Source organism: Staurois parvus, unplaced genomic scaffold, assembly GCF_062004578.1.
Source record: "Staurois parvus isolate SC_StPar_1 unplaced genomic scaffold, SC_StPar_1.0 ptg000831l, whole genome shotgun sequence".
In the NCBI taxonomy this organism is placed as follows: domain Eukaryota; kingdom Metazoa; phylum Chordata; class Amphibia; order Anura; family Ranidae; genus Staurois; species Staurois parvus.
The window spans coordinates 150,579-174,573 of NW_028318627.1; the positions used below are offsets into that span (position 1 = coordinate 150,579).

General features: G+C 46.1%; 1 protein-coding gene across 1 annotated transcript in view; it reads left to right on the forward strand.

Moving 5' to 3' along the window:
- Positions 1-23,995, forward strand: part of LOC149443803 (protein mono-ADP-ribosyltransferase PARP15-like) — a 148,616-nt gene that overhangs the window by 65,490 nt on the left and 59,131 nt on the right. The window contains exons 7-8 of the mRNA XM_089655261.1: positions 3,731-3,922; positions 16,134-16,270. Of these exons, the coding sequence (XP_089511387.1) occupies positions 3,731-3,922; positions 16,134-16,270 (329 nt within the window). The remainder of the gene's footprint in view (positions 1-3,730; positions 3,923-16,133; positions 16,271-23,995) is intronic.

Below are 23,995 nucleotides of genomic sequence, written 5' to 3' on the forward strand. Positions count from 1 at the left end.
ATTGAAGATGTGGGTGAGGGAGCAGATGAGGGAAGAGGGGGGTGACCGGAGGAGATGAGAGGGGATAGGGTCCAGGGGGCAGGTAGTGAGGCGGGCTTCTGAGAAGACCCTGGTGACTTCCTCAGTGGTAGCGGGGGTGAAGGAGTACAGTGCTGGGGGGGGGGTTACGGTAAGCAGGGCCTGGTGGGGGGTGTGGTGGGGGCAGTGCGGTTGTGAGGTCAGAGGAGGGGAGAGATGAGGGGGTGATGGGGGGGAGGCTAGGTGGGGAGGTAGATTGCGAGTTGACTATGTGCTTATGGATTGCGTCAATCTTGTTGTGGAAATGATTGGCAATCTCGTGGGCGGTGAGTGAGGTACTGAGTGAAGGAGGGGGGAGAGCAGGGAGTTGAAGGTGGAGAAGAGCCGGCGAGGGCAGGAGGAGAGGGTGTTGATGAGGGTTACGAAGTAGGCCTGCTTGGTGGCATGGAGGGAGGAGGTGTAAGTGAGGAAGGCAGATTTGTAGAGGAAGAACGCACGAGGGGATCTGGTTTTGCGCCATAGTCTCTCCAGCGCGCGACTGCGACTGCGACGTTTGAGGCATTTAGTATGGTCGTTCTGCCATAGTTGAAGGGGTCTAGGTTTGATGTTGTGTGTGGTTAGCAGTGCCAGAGAGGCAGCTGACAGTGAGTCGTTGTACGTGGTGGTGGCTAGGTCAGGACATGACAGTGGAAGGATGCTGTTGTGTAGGCGATCGGCAGCCGAGTGGAGGGGGGCCGGGTTCAGGTTGCGGAGGTTGTGGCTGGTGATGGTTTGGTGCTTTGGGGGGGGGGAGAGTTAGGGGAAGGGGAGACAGAGAACGTGAGGAGGTAGTGGTCGGAGAGAGGGAAGGGGGTGTTAGTGAACTGGTTGAGGGTACAGAGGTGGGAGAAGACGAGGTCCAGGGTGTTCCCATCAATGTGGGTGTAGGATTGAGTGTACTGTGTGAGCGCAAAGGAGGAGGTTAGGTTAGGGTACAGGGTGAGATGTCCTGATATTGTGTAGACATGTATAGGTGAGGTGGGGGGTTGTGGATTTTTTAATCCCATGTGGTGCATCCCATTGTTCTATTGTGTGTCTTGCTTGGGAGCAAACTATTATGGGATGTATGTGTTTGTGTATTGGCTTGGTGGGGGGTGTCTGCTGATGTGTCTCTGGTTGCTAGATTTGGTTTGCCCCGCCCTGTGTCATAATGCAGGGAGGGAGGGGGGGTGGTTCCCTTGAATGTTTGTATCTTGTGTCGGTTTTAAAATAAAGTAGTCTATTTCCTGAATTATTTCAAGTCTGGTCTCGTCTAGTTTAGTATGGTCAGCGGTGGTGTCCGTGGATCTGTGTTCGGACAGGGAAGCGGGAGTCTAACGGAAATACCCCAGTGCAGTCGGGGTCCGGTTCCGTTACAATATTCATTACAAGTATATTTTGCTTGCAGCGCTGGAATGGTGGTATCAATCTCAGGGAGAATCTACAACACTAGGAGTGTATTTATTGGATATTTGTTTTTGTTTTGGAGCACTTTTGCACTTTATTTATATGAATTGTTATACGTTTTACAATATTGATGAGCACTTTATTTGTATCTATTATTTGTGCAGATAACCACATTTTCCTGGTTTGAAAAAAGATCACCTTATTTATCAATGTTTCTACAGGTATTAGAGCATTTGGTGTGTGTGACAGGAGTGACTTTTGGGGGTGGGGGGACCGCTTGGTCAGCTCATGTCCCCCTCATTATGTTTAACCCACCCTGTGCCTGTTAAGGGGTACAGGGTGTGAATGTCCCAGTATAGTGTGTGTTCCTTTGTCCCTGCCATGTGCTCCCCCCCCCCATGGTGCTGTGTCTCCCTGTCCAGCCAACTATTATGGGATGTACTGTTTGTGTATTGGTGTGGGGGTTGGTCAATGTCCTTTGCCACATGGCTGCATCCCATTGTTCTGTGTCTAGTTGGATGGGGAGGGGTGATGAGGTGTTTCCTGCCTATACTGTAGCCCTTCCCACTGAGAGGGCGGGCTGATGATGTATTTCCTGTTCCTGGATGTGTTTCCCCGCCCTCTGTATAAAACATGTTTTGTGTAAAATAAAGAGGAGTTGGCTTTCTGTCTTAAGAGCTGGGTGCTGTCTATTTTCCTGAGGAATTTCAAGGGTGTGGTCCGTGGATGGTGTTCGGACAGGGGAAGTTGTGCTATAACGGAAAAACTCAGTGCGGTCTGGGTTCCGGTTCCGTTACAGTGTGCGTTTAGATATTGTAGGTGGGGATGCAGTAGTATGTGAGGAGGTGCTCGCTTGTGAAGTGCTTCGGTTGGGAGTGGTGGAGCACAGGAGACTTTCTTCCTTAGCATTCGTAACATATCACTTTTCAGCGCGGTGATTCTATAAAGAAAACAACGCCAGCTTTAGAACGGCTGTAATGCTCCATGTACTTTGTAAGTAGTCAACTAGTTCTACCAGCCTCTTGGAATTGTGCTTCAGGGTCCTTTCACACGGGGCGGACCTGGTAGTGTATCCACTCGCTCAGTGGGGGGATCATCTCTGCTGAGCAAGCGGACACAGACACAGGCTGCTGGCTTCAATGGGCGGTCGGGTGGAAACGGACCGCCTATCTGTTTCCATCTGAAACGATCCAACAGACAGAAGGGGAATTGGATCCTCATCCGGCCCTTTTTTGCGACTCGCATGGGATGTCGGCGGGTGTAAACGGACACCTGTCTGCAGGGGCGGACTGACCATTTGGAAACTCGGGCACTGCCCGAGGGCCCGGGGTCAGTAGGGAGCCCCATGAGATGCCCCTGGTACCTTTTTCATAGGCTTTTTGAGTTTGGGCAAGGACACAGGGGCCCCATGATCCCCTATTGCCCAGGGGCCCCATGAGTTGTCAATCCTCCCCTGCCTGTCTGTTTACACCTGCCGCTCCATAGAGGAGAACAGAGGTACCGATTGGGTCCCCTTAAAAAGCGGGCAGGCAGGCCCGATCAGAACTGGAAGAAAGCATACAGGTGGCGCATTATCCAAGGTTTATGAAAAAGTATAAAAAGACAAAAAAAAAAAAAAAATATATATATATATATACTCACAAACATAGCGCATATATAGAGCCTATAAGGCCATGGAGATGGCAGAGTGTCCGGCTGGTGTTGCGGTCGGCCTGCTGACGTATTTCGGGGATGAATCCCTTTTCTCAGAGCTAATAGCTCCTCCCTGAAATGCGTCAGCAGGCCGAACGCACCACCAGTCAGACACTCTGCCATCTCTGTGGCCTTATAGGCTCTATATATGCACTATGTTTGTGAGTATATATATATATATATATATATATATATTTTTGTCTTTTTATACTTTTTCATAAACCTTGGGTAATGCGCTAGGTGTTTGCACCACCTGTGTGCTTTCTTCCAGTTCGTTGATCTCCCCATCTGAGGAGGGTTGCATCTCCGGAACGTTATCCATAGGTCATTCACACACCTGATTCCCTGGCCTTCCCCTGACATTGGCTCCCTCGAGGCACTGGAGAGTTAACGCTTCTGTCCACTTTGGACCGGATCGGAACGTCCGTGTGGAAGGAAGCAGAAGGAGCTTCATACACCATCAGCTTTGTACAGCAGAGCCTCCGGAGGTCAGGTCCCTCTGAGTAATGTCCTTTACTTTTATGTTTAATGAAGCAAAAGTTACATTTTGTGGTCAGTAGATATCTATGGTGAACATTTCGTCTCCTTGATACAGGTGCGGGGGGATTAGCCGCCTCCACAGCGGCCGACTCAATCCTGGATGGTTTGGTGGAGTTCATCAAATCTACATCAGTCTGTTCTCTTCAGACGGTGAAAGTGGTTCTGTTCCAGCAACAGTTGCTGAATGATTTCCACAGGAGCATGAAGAACAGAGAAGCCATATCCCTCCGCTGCGCTAAATTCACCGGTGAGTGGGGTATGAGTTCAGGATGGCAGACTGAACAAGAAAGGGGAAGAAACACTTCTGTACAATATGTAGGAGGAGCTCAGGATCCTGGAAGAACGAGCAATTAAAGTACCAGAATGTCATATTTAAGTCCAAAGATAAGTTTGCTCCAATTATAGGTGGTTTGCAAATCCAACACATTTCAGGGGTTGTAACTTCATTCCCTACATTGGGGCTTAAAGCGGAGCTCCACCCAAAAGGGGAAGTTCCGCTTTATCCTCGCAATGCCTAACAAACACACAGCGAATCATACCAAACGTAAATGCCATGCACAGATTTCTGAACCCCCTCATGCTACTCTAGATACCATTTTTAGACCCATGACCAACTTAAACGACACCTCCACCTCACACATGGACCATTGTCCATCAGGGCCCCTCCTGCTATCACATCCCACCTCCATGTCTTTGTGGCCAACACTGATAGCTTTACCAGGGGCCTATTGTAACGGAACCGACCCAAACTGCACTTGGGTACTTCCGTTATAATACCACTTCCCCGTCTGAACACTGACCACAGACACCACCGCTGACCATACGAGACTAGACGACACCAGTCTGTATGAACATGGAACTCTATATTTGAAATTCAAACTGGCTTTTTATACACTCAGGGGGCAATCCCCCCTCCCTGCATAATGACACAGGGCGGGGCAATCTACATTTAGCAAAAGAGACACACAGGTATTCAAACTTCACACCAGCAGACAGTCCCATCAGGAGGGAGGGCCGCTGAAGACACCCCCCACTAAGCTAATACGCATAAACACATACATCCCATAATAGTTTTCTCCCAAGCAAGACAAACAATAGAACAATGAGCCACATAACATCAAACAATAACCCCCCACCCCAATATTAGGACAGATCACCCTGTACCCCTAACAGGCACAGGGTGATTTACACATAAGAGGGATATGGGGAGCTGAGACGGGGGTCTCCCCACCTCTCCAAAGTGAGCTGGGTTCCATGGGCCCCCCACCCAAAGTGACTCCCGTCACACCTATCCATTTATATAGATCTCTTCCTCCAGCCGTTGGTCAACCAGTTACCTTCCTTTATCAGAGACTCGGGTTACGTTATAGAGGTATTGAAACACTATTCCTATTCCTGGGCCTCAAGCTATAATTGGGCTTCATTGGATGTATCCTCACTGTACACATCCATTCCCCACCAAGTAGGGATCTCTGCCCTCCAGCACTTTCTGTCCCTTGAAGCGGGCATCAACCCAAGCCAGGTTTATAACAGACTGCACAGATTTTTGCCTGCACCATAATTATTTTACTTTCTTAGATCAATTTTATTTGCAAATTTAGGGCACCGCTATGGGTGCTAATTTCACCCCCTGTTACGCCAATTTGACAATGGATTTGTGGGAGAAGCAGCTCATATGATCAGATAATCTCTTCGCCGAACATATCGTCTTTTTTTGGCAGATATATAGACGATATCCTTCTTATCTGGGATGGCGATCTTGATGTATTTTTATCATTTGTTGATGACTGTAACTCGAATACGTTTGGGTTATCTTTCACTTTTGTCTTTGACCCACATAACATTGTTGTCTTAGATTTTTCTTAGATCATTTTCTTAGATTTAAATTTATTAGCGGAAGACAGTCAGATATGGACCACTAAAATAAACCCACAGGAGGGAATTCATACTTGCACTACTCCAGCTGTCATCACCCGGCCTGGAAAAACAATATTCCCCGTGGTCAATGTCTGAGGTTGAGGAAAAATTGTTCCGAGCTCGAAGATTACCGTACAAAAGGTGCTGTGTTGTCAGCAAAGTTTTTAGAAAAAGGTTACCCCCCCCCCCACCCTGGTTGACGAAGCCTTCAACAAATACTGTGGATCTAATGAAGCTTCTTGCACTAATACCCGAGCTCAACCCAACACAGTGAAGTCACAGGCTTTACCGATAAACACCGAGACATAACCAAAACTATATGCAAACACTGGCACCTTTTCCTGCTGGACCCCAGATTAGCTCCGCCCCTTTCCTGTGCTCCCCAAGTTACCTTTAGGAGAGCACGTACCTTAACCACTTCCAGTCCGGACACTCCCCCCCCCCCCTTCCTGTCCAGGCCAATTTTCAGCTTTCAGCGCTATTACACTTTGAATGACAATTGCGCGGTCATGCAACACTGTACCCATATGAACTTTTTAGCATTTTTTTGAGACAGATAAAACTTTATTTTGGTGGCATTTATTCACCGCTGGGATTTTTTTTTTTTTGTTATATAAATAAAAAAGTCCAAAAATTTTTTAAAAAAGTATTTTTCTTATAAAATTTTGCAAATAAATAATCTTTCTTCATAAATCTTGGCCAAAATGTATTCAGTTATCTTTTTAGTAAAAAAAAAAAAAAAATAACCCAAATCAGTTTATAATCAAAAATGATAATTTTTCAAAATGTTTTTTTACCATCACCCTAGCAGTACAGTGTCACCATAGTGACACTGTACTACTTGTGGGGGGTGATGAAGATTTTGTTTAGTTTTTTTAACACTGATACAGCCTTTATGGGTGTAAAGCATAATTTCTCCTTCTCTCTGGCTGCAAGAGGTCCCATACAACTATCGGTGTTGCGCTGTGTCCGAAGGACACAGCGGGCACTGGATCGCGGTGCTGCGTGGAAACGCTCACAAGCAGGGGGCGGGGAGGCTGTTTATGTACATGGGCCAGACGGGAAGGGGTTAAAGAACATCTTAGCCCCAAGTAAATTATCATTGACCAATCACAATAAAGACAAAATGTGCTCTTTGTTTGACAATAGAATCGGTATTTATAAATGTAAGAAAAGGGGCTGTTTGACCTGTCAGTTTATTACCCGTGGCAGATCGCACATCACTGATTCCAAGGGTACAATGTATTGCCTGTGCCACTGATCATGTGGTGTACGTCCGTACTTGTCCCTGCAAACTGCTGTATGTGGGTCGTACCGTACGCCCCCTGCACAAACGAGTCAGTGAACACAGGAGACTCATCAAGGAAGGATGCAACAAACATTGTGTACCCAGACATTTGTTACATCATCACCACAAAGGTGTCAGCCTTTTAGAAGTATTGGCCATCAAATGTATAATGAAAGGGACCCTCACAGACAAGGAGAGGTCGGCCCTCTTGTGTAAGAGAGAGACTTTTTGGATATACGAGTTGGGCTCTATGGCGCCCAATGGTCTAAATGAAGATTTAGAAGTCCATAGCATTACATAAGAACTTATTACCAGCAGTCCTTTTTTTGGACACTTCTTGCCCCCCCCCCCTCCCCGTTCCATTACACTGTATTGTATTCAGATGACCATACATCTCATTGGGTATATCAGACCCTATACGAGACCTCCGGCTTGTTAATTCTAGCCTCATAATATTGTATTGCTTCTTGGAGATTAGTTATCTTATACATTTTATATACAGCATCATACCTGACATTTTAATGTAATATCCTATCTTAATGTTTATGTAATTATGCATGATGTATATTTTTTACCATCTGTCCTCAAGTAATGATCCAATGTCATTTGCTCTCATAATTCATACTTGATCCATCTACTTCTTTTTATGTGTTTTCAGTTACATATATATATATATATATATATATATATAGTGAAGGAAATGCATATTTGATCCCCTGCTGATGTTGAATGTTCGCCCACTCACAAAGAAATGATCGGTCTAAAATTCGAATGTTCCGTGTATTGTAACACAGAGACAGAATACAACAACAAATTCAGCAGAAATGCGTCTAACAAATGATGACTGATCTGCATGTTCATGAGGGAAAGAAGGATTTGATCCCCTATCATTCAGCAGGATTTCTGGCTCCCAGGTGTCTCTCATACGGGTAACAAGCTGAGATTAGAAGCAGTCTCTTAAAGGGAGTGCTGCTAATCTGATTGTGTTACCTGTATAAAAGACACCTGTCCACAGGAGCCATCAAACCATCAGATTCCAAACTCTCCACCATGGCAAAGACCAAAGAGCTGTCCAAGGATGTCAGGGACAAGATGGTAGACCTGTGAAACATGGTGGTGGAAACATTCTGCTTTGGGGGTGTTTTTCTGCTAAGGGGACAGGACAACTGCACAGCGTCAAAGGGACGATGGACGGGGAAATGTACTGTCAAATCGTGGATGAGAACCTTCTTCCCTCAGCCAGGGCATTGAAAATGGGTCATGGATGGGCATTCCAGCATGACAATGACCCAAAACACACAGCCAAGGCAACAAAGGAGCGGCTCAAGAAGAAGCGCATTAAGATCCTGGAGTGGCCTAGCCAGTCTCCAGACCTTCATCCGATTGAAAATCTGTGGAGGGAGCTAAAAGTTCGAGTTGCCATACATCAGCCACCAAACCTTAATGACTTGGAGAGGATCTACCAAGAGGAGTGGGCCAAAATCCCTCCTGAGATGTGTGCGAACCTGGGGGCCAACTCCAGGAAACGTCTGACCTCTGTGATTGCCAACAAAGGATTTGCCACCAAGTACTAAGTCATGTTTTATGAAGGGGATCAAATCCTTCTTTCCCTCATGAACATGCAGATCCGTCATCATTTGTTAGACGCATTTCTGCTGAATTTGTTGTTGTATTCTGTCTCTCAGTGTTACACCGAACATTCCATTGTTAGACCGATCATTTCTGTGTGAGGGGCGAACATTCACCATCAGCAGGGGAGAAAATACACATTTCCTGCACTGTATATCTTTTTTTAATTATCTTTTAAATTAATTTCTTAATTCTGTATTAATTATATATATATATAGACAGTGAGGAACAGAAGTATGTGAAACCCCTGCGATTCTGCAAGTTCTCCCACTTCTCCATCATGGAGGGTCTGACATTCACATTGCAGGGGATTCCCACTCTGAGGACAGAATTCAGGAGATCACATTGTATGATTTGTAAAGAATGTATTTGTCTCGCACGGCTGAACAGAAGTATTTGAACACCTAAGAAACAGCAAGAATTCTGGCTCTCAAAGACCTGTTACTGCGTCTTTATAAAGCCCCCCTCTACTCCACTCATTCATCTCACTTAGTAGCACCTGTCTGAGCTCTTTAAAGACACCTGTCCACCCCACAGTCAGTCAGACGCCAACTACTACCATGGGCAAGACCAAAGAGCTGTCAGAAGACACCAGAGACAAAATTGTGGATCTACACAAGGCTGGAAAGGGCTATGGGGCAATTGCCAAGCAGCTTGGTGAAAATAGATCAACTGTTGGGGCAATTGTTAGAAAATGGAAGAGGCTACAGATGACTGTCAGTCTCCCTCGGACTGGGGCTCCATGCAAGATGTCACCTCGTGGGGTATCACTGATGATAAGAAAGGTGAGGAATCAGCCCAGAACTACAAGGGAGGAGCTGCTCAATGACATGAAGAGAGCTGGGACCACAGTTTCAAAGGTCACTGTTGGTAGAACACTACGCCGTCATGGTTTCCAATCATGCATTGCACGGAAGGTTCCCCTGCTCAAGTCATCACATGTCCAGGCCCCTCTGAAGTTTGCCAATGACCATCTGGATGATCCAGAGGAGGCATGGGAGAAAGTCATGTGGTCACTTTTTGGTCTAAACTTCACTCGTCATGTTTGTAGGAAAAAGGGTGAGTTGCATCCCAAGAACACCATCCCTACTGTGAAGCATGGGGGTGGTAACATCATGCTTTGGGGTGCTTTTCTGTGAAGGGGAAAGGACAACTGCACTGTATTAAGGAGAGGATGAATGGGGCCATTTATTGTGAGATTTTGAGCAACAACCTCCTTCCCTCAGTCAGAGCATTGAAGACGGGTCGTGGCTGGGTCTTCCAACATGACAACGACCCGAAGCACACAGCCAGGAGAACCAAGGAGTGGCTCCGTAAGAAGCATATCAAGGTTCTGGAGTGGCCTAGCCAGTCTCCACACCTAAATCCAATAGAACATCTTTGCAGGGAGCTGAAACTCCGTGTTGCTCAGCGACAGCCCCGAAACCTGACAGATCTATAGGAGATCGGTGTGGAGGAGTCGGCCAAAATCCCTGTTGCAGTGCAAACCTGGCCAAGGACTACAGGAAACGTCTGACCTCTGTAATTGCAGACAAAGGCTTCTGTACCAAATATTAACACGGATCTTCTCAGGGGTTCAAATACTTCTGTTCAGCCGTGCGAGACAAATACATTCTTTACAAATCATACAATGTGAATTCCTGAATTCTGTCCTCAGAGTGGGAATCCCCTCCAATGTGAATGTCAGACCCTCCATGATGGAGAAGTGGGAGAACTTGCAGAATCGCAGGGGGTTCAAATACTTCTGTTCCTCACTGTATATTTTATTGTCCAATTTTAACATTATTTACGTGTGAATTTTAGATGTTGTCACTAGAGATGAGCGAATTATTCAAAAATTCGATTCGGCTGATTCGCCGAATTTCAGGAAGAAATTCGATTCGATGCGGATTTATTCGCTACGAAGTTAACTTATAAAAAGGGTTTCTAGGCTTCAGAGAGCCTTTAAATTAGTGCAGAACACTGTACCTTTAATTTAAATGCCCTTGGAGATGAGGAAGGAGAAGGAGAAGGAGAAGGATGAGAAGAAGGAGAAGGAGAAGGATGAGAAGAAGGAGAAGGAGAAGGATGAGAAGAAGGAGAAGGAGAAGGATGAGAAGAAGGAGAAGGATGAGAAGAAGGAGAAGGAGAAGGAGAAGGATGAGGAGAAGGATGAGAAGATGGAGAAGGAGAAGGATGAGAAGAAGGAGAAGGAGAAGGATGAGAAGAAGGAGAAGGATGAGAAGAAGGAGAAGGAGAAGGATGAGAAGAAGGAGAAGGATGAGAAGAAGGAGAAGGATGAGAAGAAGGATGAGAAGAAGGATGAGAAGAAGGAGAAGGAGAAGGAGAAGGATGAGAAGAAGGAGAAGGAGAAGGATGAGAAGAAGGAGAAGGAGAAGGATGAGAAGAAGGAGAAGGAGAAGGATGAGAAGAAGGAGAAGGATGAGAAGAAGGAGAAGGAGAAGGATGAGAAGAAGGAGAAGGATGAGAAGAAGGAGAAGGAGAAGGATGAGGAGAAGGATGAGAAGATGGAGAAGGAGAAGGATGAGAAGAAGGAGAAGGAGAAGGATGAGAAGAAGGAGAAGGATGAGAAGAAGGAGAAGGATGAGAAGAAGGATGAGAAGAAGGATGAGAAGAAGGATGAGAAGAAGAAGGATGAGAAGAAGGATGAGAAGAAGGAGAAGGATGAGAAGAAGGAGAAGGATGAGAAGAAGGATGAGAAGAAGGAGAAGGATGAGAAGAAGGATGAGAAGAAGGAGAAGGAGAAGGATGAGAAGAAGGATGAGAAGAAGGAGAAGGAGAAGGATGAGAAGAAGGAGAAGGATGAGAAGAAGGAGAAGGATGAGAAGAAGGAGAAGGATGAGAAGAAGGAGAAGGATGAGAAGAAGGATGAGAAGAAGGATGAGAAGAAGGATGAGAAGAAGGAGAAGGATGAGAAGGATGAGAAGAAGGAGAAGGATGAGAAGAAGGATGAGAAGAAGGAGAAAGATGAGAAGAAGGATGAGAAGAAGGAGAAGGATGAGAAGAAGGAGAAGGATGAGAAGAAGGAGAAGGATGAGAAGAAGGATGAGAAGAAGGAGAAGGATGAGAAGAAGGATGAGAAGAAGGAGAAGGATGAGAAGAAGGAGAAGGATGAGAAGAAGGAGAAGGAGAAGGATGAGAAGAAGGAGAAGGATGAGAAGAAGGAGAAGGAGAAGGATGAGAAGAAGGAGAAGGAGAAGGATGAGAAGAAGGAGAAGGAGAAGGATGAGAAGAAGGAGAAGGATGAGAAGAAGGAGAAGGATGAGAAGAAGGAGAAGGATGAGAAGAAGGAGAAGGATGAGAAGAAGGATGAGAAGAAGGAGAAGGATGAGAAGAAGGATGAGAAGAAGGAGAAGGATGAGAAGAAGAAGGATGAGAAGAAGGAGAAGGATGAGAAGAAGAAGAAGGATGAGAAGAAGGAGAAGGATGAGAAGGAGAAGGATGAGAAGAAGAAGAAGGATGAGAAGAAGAAGAAGGATGAGAAGAAGAAGAAGGATGAGAAGAAGGAGAATTCCAAGCCGGCAAAAAGTGTATCTGCAGAGCTCCGCTATTTCTTAGCGGAGCTCTGCAGATACACTTAGCGGAGCTCTGCAGATACACTTTTTGCCGGCTTGGAATTCTTCTTATTTTCATCCTACTTCTTCTTCTTCATCCTCATCCTCATCCTCTTCTTCTGAGGATGAGGATGAAGAAGAAGAAGAAGAAGAAGTAGGATGAAAATAAGAAGAATTCCAAGCCGGCAAAAAGTGTATCTGCAGAGCTCCGCTAAGTGTATCTGCAGAGCTCCGCTATTTCTGACAGTTCTGTGACATTCCCTCCATACAGCGGTTGAAACATTGTATCTGTTTCCGAATAAAAACATCTGTATCCTAAATGGAAACAAATAGATACAATGTTTCAACCGCTGTACATGTGAAGGAACTGTCAGAGAACTGTCAGAAATAGCGGAGCTCTCTGCAGGGACACTTTTGCCGGCTGATCGGGAAAAATCCGATTCGCGCACCCGAAGTAGGCAAATATTCGGATTCGACGCGAATCAAATTTTTCCTGAAATTCGTATCGAATTCCGGTTCGCCTGGTTCGATTCGCTCATCTCTAGTTGTCACATACTTGGGGATTCACCAATTCCTAAATTGCACATCTTTGGTTATAATTCTCTGTACAATCATGTCACAATAATTCAGGTCACTTTGTGATCATATGTCTGGTTAAAAAGCTTTCATCATTACCAACGAGTCCATTGTCAATTTTGAGGGTGTTTTATAAGTTCTTTTCCCTGTCTTAATTGCTGTAATTGTTACATGACCCACAGGTGGGACGAGCCGTCCGCTCTGTCCCTGCCACTCAATCCCATCCCCCTTTAAGGCCGGCCCTCGGCTGGTCAGTCTCCGATAAAATGGCCGATTACCGTTTATTTTTTGGCCGGGTGAGTGGAACTCCGCTTTAAGTGTTTTATGTTCCATTGTTTATTCCAATAAAGGTACTCCCCCTAATTGAGTTTTTATATTACTACCACCACAGTGCTGTTTTTTCCATGGAGCTTTTGAAGTTCCACTTTAAGCCTTTGTCCTCATTCCACATTAAGGATTGACACCTTTGGGGAGCGGGCACCTGAATTTGACAGGTACCCGCTCCCACTTACACTGCGATCGGAAGTGGAAGTTGTCCCCCCCCCCCGTAGTGGGACACGTGACAGGTCCCAAAAGACAACGTGGCCATTCACAAGGTGCAGAGCTTCTCGCACATGCACAGCGGGCACCCGACTGTGAAGCCGCAAGCTGTCCCAGCCGGGTGCCCACACTGAAGATGCCGGTGCCAGGGAGAGAAGACAGCCGGTGAAACCTATAGCGGTGAGAACACCCATGGACCGAGGGACAGGTAAGTGGATGTATTTTACAAGTCAGCAGATACAGTTTTTGTAGCTGCTGACTTTTATTTTTTTTTATCAGCTGGAACTTCGCTTTAAGATAGTAAAACAAAGATACGGTGTAAGTGGAATCAATGATCTTTATATAGATGATGAATGCTGTTGGAGTGCAATGAACTTTGTAATGGAACCGACCCAGTCTGCATTTGGGTACTTCTGTTGTAATACCGCTTCCCCGTCAGAACACCAACCACAGACACCACAGCTGACCATGCAAGACAAGACGACATCAATCTGTCTGAACACCGACCACTGACACCACAGCCGACCATACAAGACTAGACGACATCAATCTGTCTGAACACCGACCACTGACACCACAGCCGACCATACAAGACTAGACGATATCAATCTGTCTGAACACCGACCACTGACACCACAGCCGACCATACAAGACTAGACGACACCAATCTGTCTAAACATGGAACTCTTTATTTGAAACTTGAACTGACTTTTTATACACTCAGGGGGCAATCCCCCCTCCCTGCATAATGACACAAGGCGGGGCAATCTACACTTAGCAACAAGAGACACAAAATAGAACAATCGGATGCAACCATATGGCATTAAAAAAATCCACAACCCCCCACCCCAATATTAGGACAGATCACCCTGTACCCCTAACAGGCACAGGGTGACTTACACAGAGGGATATGGGGAGCTGAGACAGGGGTCTCCCCACCTCTCCAAAGTGAGATGGGTTCCATGGGCCCCCTACCCAAAGTGACTCCGGTCACACACTTGTTATATCTAAAGGTGATACAAATCATGTCAACTGAAAAAGAATGAATTTTAAATTGCCATAAAAGTTCTGTTTTTGCACATAATGAGATTCCAAATTGTTACAAAGTGTCAGTCCTTCCCTTACTAGGAAATACACAGCCCCAGCCAGGAAGAAGCACACAATGGGGCTCCATGTTCATTCAATAATTCAATGGCAGCCGGATGTCTCATTGTAACATAATGTCAGAGTAGAATCATTGTATCAGTAGTTGGGATGTCATGTAATCAGTAGAAGGATGTGATTGTAGATCTCGCCTCATTCTGTGTTATTGGAGATCAGTGTTCAGTATTCAGTCAGAGACATATGTCCATCAATCAGCATCTGAAAGGACAGAGCAGCTTCTAGGCTGGAGGTGACACTGAGGTGCCAATAAAACGTCACCTATGTAGCCAGAGCTTGCCACCTTCTTGAACCTAAAAGTAGAATCCTAGTCATTTCGGCTACAAGAGTCAGCAGGAGACCAGGAGAAGACTCCGAAAGGTCTGCGAGCTTTGAATTGTAGTAATAGATCAGATGAATCCATTTCATCTCTCATAAAAGCTAAAAGATTAGTTGCCTCTGTAGAATCCCTGAGAAACGCAGAAAATGGTAATATGGCACCTGATTGCGACAGCTGAACAATGATTGGTACTGTCACGATCGGACTGACACGCTGGTGTCAGAAATTCTATCTCTGACTCGGTGATCCAAACTGTTCCTGGCCCATGCAGCCCCGGGCACTTCAGAACACAGAACGCCCTGTGGGCTGGTACAGGAACCCCCTCCCCCCCAGGGTTGATTGGCCAAGGGCTAAAGTCCCGCCCACATCCATATTTCAATAAATTGAGGACCTTGAGATATGGACGGGGTGATTCGCACGGAGCCGGTTCGATATGATTGGGGAATTGCAGACTTTATCTGATTTGCTCCAGTCGCAGGATAACTCTTGGTAAACGTTTTATTTTTGTTTTTATTCCCTTTTATTTCATAGTAAATAGCCAATTGTATGTCTTCTTGTATTTTCTGTAACTTTTTTTTCTTTGTTTATATTTTATGCACCGCCCATTTTTGGGATATTAAATCATAAAATGAATAAGTGACTTCTGTGTACTAAGCTCGGGCTCATATCTCCGGAGAGATTGTTGTATTGTAGTGTCTATGTGCTCGGTCTAAGTTCATTACCAATCTGTATGCAATTGCACTGCGTGTTGGCAGATTGCATGCAGATTGTAAAGTAGTAGGTCTGCCAGACAGAGATCTGTGTATGTGGTGGCCCAGCAGACCAGTCTGCGGACAAACTGTTGGGTGGAGGCAAGCTACCGTTTGTTGTGTGTCTGGTGTGGGGACAGTGGAAGAGTGATTAACACCGGGGTTCTAGCTTGTAGGATAGCTGGAGGAATCCTAGAAGGGTGTGCCAATTGCTAGACTGCTCCCCAACCCTTAGAGTGCACCAGATTGTATATAAGATTCGTATCTGCCTGTGTGTGTGGCCAGCCAGCTGGATTGGAGTCTCCCTCTAGTGGTGGCCAGAGGCAGTGAGGGCTGTGAAAGTGTATCACGGCCAGTCTTATATGGTGTAAGTCCTCCTCATTCCCTTTTACCCCCAGTCACGGACCACACCTCGGTTAGCTAGTCGCTGTGGGTGTGTGGTTTGATCCGTGACACTGTCTATGGCTAGTTGCCTATTCCTACATTGCCGGGACATGGAGGGAATGTGGCATCCTAAGAACAGTCCATTTGATATAAGGAGGACAATCTGCTTCTCTGGTACGATTTGGTGGCTTTATCAGTTTCCAGAGACCTGAGGCTATGAGGGGACATCAGAATTATTGTCTCTACATTAAACCATTCTTTCAGTGAAGTTGCTCTCCCAAGATTTTACTTGTTTGGTGTCTCTTTGGGTCCTGACTGCAGATCTTATCTTTCTGATGTAGATACTCACAGTTTACCATCTCACTGGGATCTTTCGGGTGGGACTCTTGTGATGGAAGTGGATATTGATCCAGGAACTCCTGAATACTCCAGTGTACAGCAGAAATTCCAGAGGGGCTGCAAAAAACAAATACTGAAGGTAATGTCTTCGGTTCATTGTGATGAATGATGTCAGACAGGCCCAGACTGGGACAAAAAATAGGCCCAGACATGTTAGACTGAGCAGCCAATTTCCTTTGTGTGTGTGTGTGTGGGGGGGGGGGGTGTGCAAGGGCATCCGCGGGGGCAGTTGTTGACGAAATATTCTTGGAGTCGGTCCTTCGCACTGTAATGTAAAGGGGCACTGTGATATAAAAGGGACTGATATAAAGGGGACTACTCTGTAAAGCATCACTATATTGATTACAGTGCCCCTTTACAGCGAGGTTCCCTTTACATTACAGTGCCCCTAGTGATCCAATCACAGTGCCCCTATATATTCAAAGAGATGGCCCAATCCAGCAAAGAGACATCCCCATCCAGCAAAGAGACATAATAGACATCCCCACCCAGCAAAGACACATCCCAAACCAGCAAAGAGACAGCCCAATCCACAAAGAAACATACCAATCCACAAAGAGACAGGATGTCTCTTTGCTGGACAGGGATGTCTCTTTGGTCGATGGGGATGTCCCTTCTTGGACTGGGCAATCTCTGAGCAAAGAGACAGCCCAGTCCAGCAAAGAGATATCCCCGTCCAGCAAAGAGACATTCCCGTCCAGCAAAGAGACATACCTGTCCAGCAAAGAGACAGCGCACCCTGCAAAAAGACAGCCCTTACAGCAAAGACACAGCCCTTACAGCAAAAAGACAGCTCATCCAGCACAGAGACAGCCTGTCCAGCAAAGGGGCAACCCATCCAGCAAAGAGACAGCCCATTTAGCAAAGAGACAGTCAGTCCAGCACAGAGAGAGCCCAATCCACTGTTGCTACAGAGCTGTCACATTGTGCCAGCTGGTAAAGGAGAGAGGCCAATGTTGTCCTTTCAGTGCAGCTGTGTGTGCAGCAGCCGGCCGGGGAAGTGTCTGTGTGTCCTCGGCGGCATTTACTGCCTGTCACTGGAGCCATCACTGCCACTTCACCTGTCGGCCCTACTTTAGGCATAGCCACACAGTGGGAGGTGAGCGGCGGCCATGGTCTGTGTTGCCTTTTCCAAACCACGGTCGCCGCTTACCTCCCGCTGTGCGGTCTGGTCAGCAACAAGTCGCTGTTCTTAAACCCGGTGGCTCCAGCCCACTAGGAAAATGCCCGGTGTCAGTGATAGAATTCTGGGTGACAGTGATGGTGGTCAGCTCACAGTGTAGGGACTGGGCACACCAACATGGCACTGGAGAATGGTGCTGAGTATGTGTCATGGAGTATATGGATCCTTCATTCTACGGAGAGATGTTTGACTTCTCTGGAGATTCAGGGTCACACCACTACTGGACGACACCAGATAAATACCCCGATAGAGGCTCCTGGTGGCTACTGAACTGTAACTGTCATAAATTTTTAATCTCTTTAAAATGCTGAGCTGTAGGAAGTTTGCCAGAAGTCCAGAAAGGTGGCAGCAAACACGGGGATGCAGGACATTTCAGTCATTTCCCAGAGCAGTAGACCAGATCAGAACAGAACCAGGCAGGGTGCACCATCACATAGCCAACTACTCAGCCAAAGCTCAGGATTCAAAAGCTTAGTAATGGAGCATTTCCAATCAGGCAATGAGCTGGAGGTCAATCTCAGGTTTAGTCACATCCACTTTGTGTAGTCTAGTGCACACACATTCAAGTACATCAACTTTCTGGGATTGTGGACATGAGAAACATTTCTATGAAGTCCTTTATGAACTGTCCTGCCTGTTTTGTGGTGTTCAGCATCAGGTGCCTGATGGCAGGGCTGACCTTCCACCATGTTTTCCCAATCAACTCATTGGACGCCAAGTCTGGGTCACATGAGAGGATTACCCCTGGCGTGGGTTCTTCTGGACAATGCTAGGCACCTGTAACAGGATCATTCTTCTACACACAAGGTACCTTTATTCTGTGCTGTTTTCATCAATGTCGTGGGACAAGGCTGAGGCCGCCATGGGGGAATACTCAACCTTAAGACTGGCCTCTGACATTGGACATGACTGTGTACACTTGCACCATAACTGTTCTCCAGATAACTCTCAGGTCCCCATGACAATGTACAGCTCTCAGTGTTGCTTGCAATTAGAAGGGACACGCTGAGCCTTGTCCTCAACCTTCTGTCCAGCCTTTTTGAACTTCCTTACCTATGTACAGGATGGGAACCTCTGCGGTGCCAATCCATTCCCATTGCTGTGGGAGGCAAACCGCTGGCAGAAAGAGTGCTGACAACATCTCCTTTTCTCTTTTGCCTATACAGATACATGTTACCAACAGGCTGCTTGACTGACTGTAGACTTCCCTTGCCCACGGCAACCACTTGCTGATCTGCACCAGGATAACTCTTTAGGAGCTGTTTCTTCATACCCCAACAAGCTAGTGACCCACAGTTGTAACTAAGTGTAACCAGTGCACTCCATTGAATAACTTCAGAGGGCAAAGTTTCAACGCTAATGCCAAAAGAGTACAGAATCCAATCTACAAGAACAGTCCTTTTCCCTACCTCTCTGATCCCTAATCCTTACTCAGGCTGTGTGCTGGCCTGGCATACCTGCAAAGGTAGACTCCATGTGTAACAAGGTCCATTAGTGGCATTGTCCAGCAGCTGGTGTCTTCTGGGTGAGCACCAAGCTCCAGTGGCCTCCTACATCACAACAGGCTTTGAGATGGTAGTAGATGTCATAGGGAAACAAGCAGCGAGCCAAGGCAGGAACAGATCTCTGACTCTCTGACTCTCCGGGATCCAGATCACTCTCCCTTTGTATTCACAGGACCAGTGGGTTGGACCCAAAAAGCCCACCAAACACAAGACCCGGCAAATACAGTTAACGCTAACCCTCCCGTCGGGGCAGCACCTAACTAAACTAAATTACAACCCACTTATATGTCAATGCAATAAATCTACATAGGAAAAAACTAAGCAAGAACTGGAGGCCAGAATCAATCCATCTATACAATAGCTGGGTTCCTCAGTATGTTCCTCCGGCAACTTTCCAATAAACGTGGAGATAAGATACTTTCCAAGGCATCCTCCAGGGCGGTTCACAAGAGATAGGCTCCTCCCCTACAAGAAACACAAACAGATATGAAGGTTAAAATCTACCTACCAGCTGTTGCCCCTCATTTCCTGTGTTTCCTGCACTCCTACAGGTACATGCACCTATTTGTTTTTTGTATTCCCCCTTCATTCCTAGGAGATGCCCAGGAATGCCTCTGTCTACCTCTGGCTGCTGACAGGCGAGGAGGTCCTGTGCCAGGAGGGGGGAAGAGGGTATGGGGAGGATGTTCAGATGGTCACAGTATGGCTATTAGTGATGGATCGAACACCCCCCCCCACACACACCGCAAACTTTGAAGAGGGACAATTCTCTAAGCTACTACAATATCGCATGAGGTATAGTATTACGTCACGCGGTATGTTAGTAGTGAGACATTCATTCATTCATGTTTCAGCTGTCATTGAGGTTCCCCATTGACAGCTGAATGTAAATAGAATTGCCCAACAATTAATTTTTATTTTTTTTAAATGGTGTGGGGTCTCCCCCATCCATACCAAGCCCTTCAGGTCTGGTATGGATTTTGAGGGGAACCCCCCCATGCCAAAATATTACAAAAATTGCATGGTGTCCCCCCCCCCCCAAATCCATACCAGACCCTTATCCGAGCATGCAGCCCAGCAGATCAGGAAAGGAGGGCTGAGCAAGCACTGTCAGGAACATGAATTTAGGGCCCTCTTCCTGCATACAATGACATACAGTACTTTGGGAACATTGCGACACAAATCCCTAGATGTGCGAGGCAGAATTCAACTTCTTTATTATTGATTAGGCCTTAAGTAATAAATGATAACGCGGCATATTTCAGGCGGTGTCCATAAAGCACCAATCAAAATACAGTAAAAAAAAGATCTCAGTAAACTATTATATGGCGCGTCATAACAAAAATGCAACAGAGTAGTAACTTCTGCAATTTCTCAGGGAAAATGTGTGCATAGATAACAGCATTTCAATCCCAAGGGAACATCTTGAATAACATAAACCAGTTAGTAGACACAAAGCAAAAGTTAGTTAACTATTAACCCTTTCAACCTTCCTGAACCATACTAGGCCACATGCCCTCAACATGAGGGGGTGCTTTGGGGCAGGGAGGCTCCCCTAAACATGGGGACAAGGGCCTCTTCCCCACAACTGTGGTTGTGGGTGTCTGCGGGATGGGGGCTTATCGGAATCTGGAAGTCCCCTTTAACAAGGGGGCCCCCAGATCCTGCCCCCCCATGTTGATGAGTATGGAGTAGATGGTACCACTACCCATTCACACAAAAAAAAGAAGTGTAGTCTAAAAAATGACAGGAGACAGTCTCTGACAAGTCCTTTATTAAAAACAAAAATAAACAAAATGTCCCCCAAAGTAGATCCAACATCAATCACTATGCCCGCCACCACCGTCAACCCGAAAAAAACCACTCCGCTCTTGACACTGGCTCCTGTCGTCTGACAGCTGTGCCGGGACACCAGTTCTTGAATACATTGATGACATCATCATGTGCTGTCATTGGCCAAAGCATTGCACCTGCATTGCATTGCTTTGACCAAACACAATGTACTGTCAGGGCACAGTGCATTGTGAGGCGTGGTGGATGAACAGCCCGCTGAACGCCCTTACAGTGCGTGTGTTCGCAGAAAACACAAATGGCTCATGTTTGAGTTGAACTTATGTTTGACTCAAACATGTAGCCCATCACTAATGGCTATATCTTCCCTCCCTGGGTGCAACCTACACGTCTCCTACCTTCCCCAGAGGCAGTATGACATGAGGTCATGCTGCTGTGTCCTTCTGACTTTGGTCACGTGGAAGATGTGGAGGTCTGTCTAGAGGGTTCATGTCCTTGTGGATGGGTGCTCTCTAGCAAGTGCCAGCAAGGTGGGTGGAGGTGCGTCTGGCCTGCCGGGATCCTTCCGGTTTGTTGGATCAGACGGAATAGAGATTGCTTCCAGCAGGGCCATGGTGTTTCTGCCCCTTCCAGGGGATGAGCTGAAAATGATATCTTCCTGCCTGTGGTGAATTGGGACAGCCATTTTCTTATAGCCTGTACAACCTGCATCTGGACCAACGGGAGGATGTCCTTTTTGGGGAGCGCCAAAAGTTGAGAGTGGCTTCTTGTGCTTGGAGCGCATGTTCCAAAATATCCAAATAATAAATAATATACAGAGCAATCATAAAGTAGGCAGACCCCCTTCACTTTTTCCACTGTTTTGTTGCAGCCTGTTCCTGCAGTTGTTTACATTCATTTTCCTCTCCTTAATCTACACTCAGTACCCCATAATGACAAAGTGAATACAGAATTTTAGAAATGTTTGCAAATTTATGAAAAAGAAAAACCTGAAATCTCACATTGGCATAAGTATTCAGACCCTTTGCAACAACACTTGAAATTCAGCTCAGGGGTCTCCCGTTTCTCCTGATTGTTGCTGAGATGTGTCTGCACCTTGTTTGGAGGCCACCTGTGGTAAATTACATTGATTGGAAATGATTTGGAAAGGCATATACCTCACTATAAAAAGGCCTCACTGCTGATAATACATACTGTATCAGAGCAAGAGCCATGAGGTCAAAGGAACTGCCTGCAGAGCTCAGAGACAGGATTATTGCATGGCACATATCTAGGGAAGGTTACAAAGACATTTCTGCTACACTGATGGTTCCTAAGAACACAGTGGCCTCCATAATTCTCAAATGGAAGAAGTTTGGCACAACCAGGACTCTTCCATGAGCTGGTCGCCTAACCAAACTGAGCCATTGGGGAAGAAGGGCCTTAGTAAGAGAGGTGCACAAGAACCCAATGGTTGCTCTGACTGAGCTCCAGAGATCCTGTGTGGAGATGGGACAAAGTTCCAGAAGGATATATAAGAATAATACATAATATTATTAATCTGTAATTATAGTCACTGCAGCACTCCATTGATCTCTGGAACCTGATGACAGAAAGGGGGAAAAGTAACAAGTCCTCACAGGAGTGATCCTGGGGTGTTGTAGAAGTTTTCCTGCCTTTGGGAGTGACAGTAGAGCGGTTCTGTGTGCCTCTGCAAAGGTGGGAATCAGTCTTCTCGCTGAGCATGCTTTCACAGCCCCATGTCTTTGTCATGCCCCTGCAGGAGATGGGATGTAGTTTTACTCTGCCACAGCTAACTCCTTCAAAATAGACGGTTCCCATGCCTTCACTGACTTTTTTGCCCTGGAGATGTTCTAAAGTAATAAGCCCCTCAGGATGGCTTTAAGTATATCCCAAACCACCCCACCCCACATGTGGTGGAAGGGTAATTCAGGTCCAGAAATCTAGAGTGGTGTGTTTTTAAGACATAAAATAGATTGCGCCGCGCTCCTATATAATAGTATATTTGACTTATACTTCTAAGGTAAATTTCAATTTCAATATCAATTTGTAAATTACTGTGACTAGTGGCTATAACAGTAAGCATATATTGAAATCTACATGCAGGTGACATATATAATAAATAATCCTAAAGTGATAGTGCCTTAAGAGGTACTATGGTATATAAATCCATATTGCACCTCTATGTTACTGTGATCACTCTATTCACATTGTGCAAAAGCATATACAAATTGTGCACGTGCATATAATAAAGTAAATGAAATTATATATAAAGTCTTTCAAAGTAAATGTGCAGGTGAATTCTTTGTTCCTTCTTGCCGAGTGCTAAATGGTCTCCCTATGTGCTCACCTCTATATTTGCCTGAATGAATCCAGGCAAATACGCTTTTTATCCTTCCAGGATAGATGAAATGGGATGATGCTCTTGCTCTAGCCGTCCCAGAAGGTGGACATGGATTTAGATGGGTTCTCCTGTTATCTCCTTTCTCTCCCTGTGTATGAATAAATACACTGACCAGCTCTCTGAGGATCTCCCAATTCCCCTCCTGGGGTTGTTTCCTTCTCCACTCCTCCTTATGCCAGCTCATGGGGTGTTGGTCAAAAAGAAAGAAAGCAGACCATAGTGTCTTATCTCTTGCTGAAGGATTCCCTTGGCGTGACCAATCACACTGGAGACAGGGGCCCTTTTTTGTAGTCAGCTTCCAATACTAATCCTGGAAAGACGGTGAGATATGTGTTGGAATGAGGACTCAAACATCCATGTGATCACAGAAGGCACACAAAACGCCGGATTCGATCAGCCGAGTCTCCTTCCTCGTCCGGCCGCCTCGCCTGGCGGCCGGACGAGGAAGGAGACTCGGCTGATCGAATCCGGCGTTTTGTGTGCCTTCTGTGATCACATGGATGTTTGAGTCCTCATTCCAACACATATCTCACCGTCTTTCCAGGATTAGTATTGGAAGCTGACTACAAAAAAGGGCCCCTGTCTCCAGTGTGATTGGTCACGCCAAGGGAATCCTTCAGCAAGAGATAAGACACTATGGTCTGCTTTCTTTCTTTTTGACCAACACCCCATGAGCTGGCATAAGGAGGAGTGGAGAAGGAAACAACCCCAGGAGGGGAATTGGGAGATCCTCAGAGAGCTGGTCAGTGTATTTATTCATACACAGGGAGAGAAAGGAGATAACAGGAGAACCCATCTAAATCCATGTCCACCTTCTGGGACGGCTAGAGCAAGAGCATCATCCCATTTCATCTATCCTGGAAGGATAAAAAGCGTATTTGCCTGGATTCATTCAGGCAAATATAGAGGTGAGCACATAGG